This window comes from Typopeltis vanoorti, chromosome 9 (genome assembly GCF_054136105.1).
Source record: "Typopeltis vanoorti isolate ZY-2024b chromosome 9, IOZ_Tvanoo_1.0, whole genome shotgun sequence".
Lineage (NCBI taxonomy): Eukaryota > Metazoa > Arthropoda > Arachnida > Uropygi > Thelyphonidae > Typopeltis > Typopeltis vanoorti.
Window position 1 is genome coordinate 99,353,238 of NC_143557.1, and position 7,985 is coordinate 99,361,222.

At 33.1% G+C, this 7,985-nt stretch overlaps 1 protein-coding gene across 2 annotated transcripts in view; it reads left to right on the top strand.

Moving 5' to 3' along the window:
* Nucleotides 1–7,268, top strand: part of LOC150103293 (carboxypeptidase B-like) — a 42,504-nt gene extending 35,236 nt beyond the window's left edge. For both annotated transcript variants that reach the window (XM_090397585.1, XM_090397586.1), the window contains exons 10-11: nucleotides 4,804–4,888; nucleotides 6,878–7,268. In XM_090397585.1, coding sequence (XP_090253711.1) covers nucleotides 4,804–4,888; nucleotides 6,878–7,095 — 303 coding nt within the window. In that variant the 3' untranslated portion in view covers nucleotides 7,096–7,268. The remainder of the gene's footprint in view (nucleotides 1–4,803; nucleotides 4,889–6,877) is intronic.
* Nucleotides 7,269–7,985: the final 717 nt, after the last annotated feature.

The following is a 7,985-nucleotide window of genomic DNA, read 5'->3' on the forward strand; positions in this document are numbered from 1 at the left end:
GGAATACTTAATCATCGCGATCAAAGTGGCATCACAGATGAAGAAATTGTAGGACAGTCCTCCCATTCTTGGTGAACAACAATAATCTAAGTTAAATTCTTGAAACATCAACTGCTAATTACTCGAGTTCAGGAGACTGTTCTAGTCATAAAAATGAACTTAACTCTCTAGCCAGAATACATTATCAGCAGACTGATAATTCAAGCTTCATCAAGCTCCACAAAAGTTAGAGAAGTCGAACAATGCCAGGAGCTCCGCTTTACTTTGGCGCGCATGATTGGTCAGAAGTTAATCTCGGTGGCTTAACTCCTATCTTTACTAGGACAGAGATGTCATACTTCTGTCCAGATGAAGGCGATACCTTTTCCACTCTTGGCACTTTGAAATTTAGATTTGGATTTATTAGTGGATTTTTGTAGGTAATGTTTGCATGATGAGTTCTGTAAACTGGCAATTGTCTTTCTTTGCAATAAGCAATTCAGAGAAGAGCAAAAACGATGTTGGGAGTTCAGCTTTATCTCTGTGTTACGTTGCAATCGTACAATATTTGTTTGTGCGACGAATATGGACTCCTTGAAGTGTAGAAGTCGAGATCGATGGCTTAGCCTTGGACTCGACAAGGAAAGAAGTCACACTGCCTTTTATAAGCAGGAGGCACATCCATTCTTGTGTTTCAAATTTTAATTTGGATTATTTAAAAATATATTTTTGCAGATAATTTCAGCTACAGAAGTCTAAGCCGAGAGAAACTGTAATGTTTAATTCATCTTTATCTTATATTTTGTCACTTGTGGTATTCTGAATATTATACTTGGACCAATTTTACTTCGTTGTTCTAGAACTAGGACTAAAGAGTCGGGGTGATTAGATATTGGAAGAAAGAAATAATGAGTTTTCCTTCCTCTTTAGGTTGCGTTGTAAGAATTACGGCCAGTAGAACTACGGCTATGAGGCCGATGTATGTTATACAGTATTTACATTGTTTCTCTGGAATACGTAAAAATAACAGGGATAATGATTTGCATATTTTGAGAGATTAAAATTTTGGATTTCTAGATAGAAAACACTTGCCCTTTTGTATGATGCAAGCAAAGGCACATTCATTGAATAACTCTTTTAAAGATATTCGTCAGGTCCCACCAATAATTCGAGCCAAAGTTTCTTCACACCCTTCTTTCTGAAAAGAACGATTTAATTTTAAAGTCAAGGTACATGTGTTTGTTTAATGAGATCAGTGAACATAATCAATTATTAATCGGTGAAAGTAATCGATTATGTGGTACAACATGTGAATTCTAAAAGGAGAGTTGAGATCTGGGAGGTACCTGGAAAGAGAGGTATTATGCACTCACCATAATTTACGGCGAGTGCATAATGCCTTTCATAAGAAGGAACGATATGAGAGATAATTGAGAATCTTTTTGATAATATTTCAGAGCATGTATGGGAAGATGGTCTTTGAAACTGCATTAATTTGTGCTATCTTGTTGTAAGGGATAGAGTTGAGTTAATATAAAGAAGTATGGAAAGGTAGTGTAGGGCTAAAATTTTCCCAAATATATCTCCAGAAATAAAAACAGCACCCATTCATCTGTCCATTTGAGTGGACTCATGTGTCTACTGCTTGCCGTTATATAATACTAGAGAATATATATACCAGAAGAATTTAATATCTATTCGTTCGAAAAACTCTTGCTGCGTCATAAGGTTTAGTTTATTTTAAACAAGGCTAGAGAGTTATCTATAGGCATGCTGTTCTGCAGAACTGCTTTATTGCTATATAGGTGTTGCATATCTAAGATAATCAGCAGCACTTTAATATTGTCAAGTTATATTTTGTTTCCGTACATCGTTATGACCATCTTCAAAAACAAAATAATAAATTTCAGGTTTTGGTAGGAATTATACTATCAAAGTCATCATCAGCGTTCTCATTTATCTAAGCCATGTGAAGGATACCATGAATAACAGCTTTGCAGTCTGGACTGTCGACAGCAGAGCTAGACGTGAAGTCTTTAAAGGCTAAATTTGGTATTGTAGAGACAAAATAACACCATCCTTGTCTCTTCTATGACACTATTTCTTTGAACATTTACAATCGAATGCATGCGTTTTGGAAACCTAAAAGGGAACTATTTGGAAAGCGAAGTACGAAACTTCAGATAAATTCTGTTATCTTGGAGAAAGAAATATAATCCTGAAATCCTGTAAAAGAAAGCTTATATTTTACCGGCATATGTATGACTTTATATCCCCAGAAATCTTGGTGGTGGTGAATTTTAAAACATAAATACGTTACACATTCTGACTATGCCATTAACAGCTTTGAAACTGAATTTCGACTATCAGAATTTTTAACCACAAAAAGGGTTTTTTCCTATCTCAATAAATCTTGGTTTTAGATGCATTGTTAGCATAACTTTCACTATTTCTGATCGGAATTAGGTCACAATATCACGAGCGTTGCCTGCCCTACTGTAACCAAGACGACTGTAAAATATTAATAACTATGGAGTTCAACGTTACGTTTGATGATAGTGTTGTGACGTTCTCTTTTTCCAATGTTCGAATCCGCCATCTTGTTATAAGTTACTTTCATAAAAGGAAAACAACTAATTATGAATTGGTCACCAATCCAAGGTAGAGAAATTTCTATTATACTGCGCCACTCTATCCTTACATTAGTCTATATAAAATAGCAGGATCAATTCACAGATAGTTAGCAGTCTCCTCATTCATTCTGGCCGAAGTATTTGTTTTCCACTTGGGATTTCCGCAAGATTCGAATTTTTATGAACGGTGCAATAAAAAGGAATTCAGGCAAACACAATAATTAGATTAACAGAATAAAACATTTAATATAAGCTATATAATACATACATAAATTCCACTTCTAATTTCAAACAATAGGATCAAGTTAAATATTAGGTCGAGTCAATCACATTAGTTCAATCTTCCAAATCATCACATGCACTTTCTCAGTTTCTGAGTCACAAAGTTCCTACACTCAATTAAATACAATAGAACTTCCTATCTGAATGGTTTCCACACAGTTCTCAGCTATGTTATACGCTTAAAGAACACCGCAGGCACTAATTGCTGTAAATATCTCTCAACAATTCTTATTTTCAAATTCTCATTCGCAAAGAATTTCCACAGTTAAAGTTAGGTTAACCGTAGCATAACTAACATTCAATTCTTCATACATTGAAAATGATCAATATGTCAGTGCTTACCAGAGACAGTTCCTAGTACATCAATTGCGTTGCGAATAACTTTCAAAATATATTTGTTGCACTTAAGAACACATTTTTAAGACTTCTCCGCAGTTATAGCTAAAACACTATTAATCACGCTTCACAACTATGGATATCAACTGTAAGGTACTTTGGTTATCCTTGTTACCACTCATTAAATAATTAAACATTGTGCAGTTCTCCTTAGGGCGATTTGGAATTAAGTCGCAATTCTAGATTAACTGGGTTTAATCAGAATTCTTCACTGAACGTCCAGTTTCTTCATATTATCTGATTCAGCATTAAATTCCTTTAATTATCACTGCTGACTTTACTTTCAGCTAACTATAAAATTCACTTCGTCCCTTTTCGCTTATAATTATTATCCCCTTTAACTTCTGCCCTTGAGAACTGTTCTTTTACTTCCACCTCTCTAGTTTATATCCTTGCTTCCTCTCACTTCAAAATTTCCGTTCCCACTCTCCTTGTTACCTCTATATATCTTTTTTTATTATCCTTCTCCTAGCTCACGCTCTGTTCCACTCGCGCTTGCTTCTTCATGCGTTTCCATGACAACAAAACAAAATATAATAAAATTGAGCTATTGCATAACTCTAAACTTCTATAAACAGAAATAAATAGAGAATATTTACATTTCAATTAATACTGTATTAAAATTATCAAGTACAAATTCTATAATATTAACATAGTAATAAATAAAAAAGCTTAATAATATTTAACACAGTCTTTTCATTATTAACACATATATCTTGATTAAATAATTAAATATTAGACAAAATTAAGGTAGTTATATGAATATTTAATTGTAAAATAAGTGATTTACATTAAATAATATTTACAAGTTTTGCCTATGTGATGGAAGATCATGTTGGATTCTGAAACAAATAATAATTACTTCAATCTCTATATAATCAGAATCCAACAATAGCTATTCGTAGAGACGAGCTGCCCCATCCCCCCTCACTCTTTCGGAAATTTAGTGGTAAAAGAGTTTCACTTAATCTTTGTTAGATTATATGGCCTATTTTCTTATTTATAATTCACTATCAAGAGATGACGATGTGTATTCAGGTAGCATTCAAAGAAGCCGAAAACCGGATATAGCTTATCAGTAATAGGAAATATTTATTTTGTACGTGTATTATTGCTTTAATGGGTGTACTGCATGCAGAAGAATTTCATTTTTCAGTAGGAAAGAACTAGACCAGAATTGCAACCATGACGCAATCTGACATTACAGATGTTTCATCGATTAATGGTTAGTTAGTCTTATACGCAGATTGGATGTAAGTTCCTCAGTCCTGGAACTTAGACTATAGAAGTACTAATGGAGAAATAAATCACATTCAAGGTACCCTGCCATTTACGATTGACCGCAACTTCCTTCTCTTTGAGGAACACGGACCACCACAACAACAACAACAACAGATCTGTAATTCATAACAGAATCGATTCTTATGGATTTTTCATTGAATTACATTAGAATTTCATAAGATCTGAGCTTTAATTTTATTTGTAATGTGAACCCTTTCAATTGTATTTTTAGATGAAAGCCATGAAGATTGCTGTTAAGGCATTGCAGTCAACACATGGAACTGATTACAGATATGGTCAAGCCTCTACACTCATGTGTAAGTCTCGCTCTTTCTCGTTCACGATAATTATTTTGCACATTGTTGGTAGCAAAATGAACAGAAACTATATTTTAGCTGATGCTTATGGCAATGATCTATATCCAAAATTATAACACGGAATAACTTTAAAAGGAGCTCGTAACTATTAAGATTTTCTCTCATTTTGAAATACCTTTAATGTTTTGAAGTAATATTATAACATGTGAAATAGCTGTGTACCAGATAATGATGAAGATTATAGACAAGGATGGTTGGCGACTTTTCTGAACCTTAGAGGCTAATCATCAGGGTTACCCATATTAATATACATGCTAACTCTTCTCATTATTCACTTGCATAAGCTTTGCAAAAATAATGTTAAAGGAGTAACTATTATAATATTTACCCTTTTCCTTGCTTATATGTAAAGAAAACAAATGAAGGATCGTGCCAGCCCCTCTCCTAAAACACATCAGATATAAATATTTCATGTTTGTTATAAATGCAAATTAACGATACATACTAATTAACAATTATGAATATATATTATATTGTATATTAAAAAGAATAAACAAACACACACGTAATAACCACAGTAATTTTTGATTAACAAAAAATTATTAACGATACTAAAGTATATAAATGTGAATGTGAGTTTTACATATTTTCTGATAATAAAATGCTGTCTTGGTTAATTACTAAAATAGACAAAGGTCACTAAAATAGACTAAAGAAGTAATTTGTAAAAATAGAAAAACATATTCGGCAATATTATAATTTAATTGATATTTTACAGACAAATATAAAAAGAAAGTTAAAAATTGCGAAATTTACCACAGAGGTTATGAAAATCTCACCAGTGACATCCTGGTTTTCTTAGTTGAATATTTTATTATTATTACGTAACTTCTCCAAGGAGTCCAAAGACTAATCGCTGGAGGGGGCACTCCTCCCTACTATACGCAATTCATCATCTCTACTTAATTCTCCACCTACTACTGCAACGAACTTCTACCTTCGACACACAACGCCATCTGCCGCATACTACCATCATCATCATCATCATCAGAATCGCTTGTCTCTAAATTGCGTGCTCTCATGGCCGATTTGTCCGTATGAGTGATGAAAAACTCAGGTTTTTGTGAGAAAAGTTCTGCTACTTTCGTATGAAATCGGCTATCTCACCCTCAACCGACCCATATATAGATTCATCTCGTCTCGAAGAAAATCGAACCCGGAACTGTTCCAATCGAAGGACGAAACATCCCGTTGTTCTCTGGAATAGTTTCAATTTTATTTGAACATTTCTGCAGTAATCTCTCTCACTGGCAAGAAATGAAGCTAAGAAAATAGCGCACTGTCCTTATCTTGTAATACGTTTCTTAAATTTGATATCTAAGTACCAAAGGGCGTGTATAATATGAATGGGATTAGTCATGTGATCAGATATGTTTTTTTGGATTAAGTATACAGTAAAATTCATTATGTATGCTGGCGCTGTAACGAAAGCAAAGAAAGAGAAATATTTCCGGGACATCGAAAATAGCACATTTAGTCAATGACTGAAATCAATTTATTCGTTCATTCTTTCATCTCAGATGACAAGGATTCGTTGTTAAAATATTTGAATAGATACTATCTCTTGGTGAATATGGGCATGCTAATAATTTTAAATATCTCAAAAAATATTTTTTTTTAAAATGTGGCGTGAGTTGCACTCGAAAGCCAGTTGGTTGAAATAGCAATAGCAAGGATCTCTTAGCGTGAAACTTATAACACCCATTTAATACAATTGAAATACTTTATTATATAAAGAGATTTAATGGTGTATATTACTGATCGGATGCACTTCCAATATAAAAAATCTTCAAAATCTTCCGACAGGAAGATTTAATGTTGATGTTATATGTATTTGTCTAAGGCAAAATTATAATGCTGTTGTTTAATAATTTCGTTATTAAAACAATGCATATAACTATTTTAATTTAATTTATTTTTACATTTTAGATCCTGCGAATGGGACGGCTATGGATTGGGTGTATGAAAAATTAAAAATTCCACACTCTTATACCGTCGCATTGCGAGACAATGGCACATCCGGATTCGTGCTACCAAAGGAACAAATTATACCTACAGGAGAAGAAACTTTTGCTGGAATAATGGCTCTTGTTGAACATATTGCTGAAGGGTTAAAGAAAAATGAAGATAGTAAAGAAGATCAGTAATAGTAATAATAATTGAATTGTAAATTGAACAATGATTGTAACAACTGAAATGTTTTGACAATGAACGTGTCTGGAAGACTAAGGGACACATTTTAGAATTGTTAACTAGAACGCAAGAATACAATCTGTGCAATTAAAATAAATAAATAAATAAATATTATTCTTAACTAAAATTTATCATCTTCAGCATCTCATGTTCTTCTTAAGGGCAGTAATAGAAACTGCGATGCATGCAGGCAAATATATTCCAAATGAACATTTCAGTATGTGGTGGAGGGGGATCTGGAAAGTTCTGATAAACACCCAGAGCAAAAATGATATTAAAGCACTGAAATGATTGCAGGAAAGAACATACTAGTAGCAGAATATGAAATTAACTTATGTTCTTATGTTCTTTCTTGTGGTTATATCAGTTGCTTAATATTATTTTTGTTCTAGGTGTTTATCAGAACTTTCGAGACCCCACTCCCTCTAGTAGATCGCATTTCTTATAACCGATGAATATAATGCTAGAAGAAGTTCCTAAAAACGGTCTGTAGAAACCAACTTGAGCATTTCCATAAAAAAGAAATGCCTCCACATGATTCTGATAATATCGCCCGTACCATGCTTGAAGAAACGGAGAAAACAGGTATTTACCTGCAATTCCAAAAAAACATCGGATTTGTCAGTTAAGAGTCTTCTATGCAAAGTGGTTTTAATTCAACTATCTATTACATTTATCTAATACAATATATTAGATATTCTTTAAATTCTAAAAATCTAAAATTCTAAAAATTCTAAAAATCACACATTCAGTTGCAAATTCATGTGTGTGTTTGTGATAACGAATAATATTTCTGGCTACATAGGTGAAGCGAAATTTCTTTTCATATTCCCCTTTATCTGTA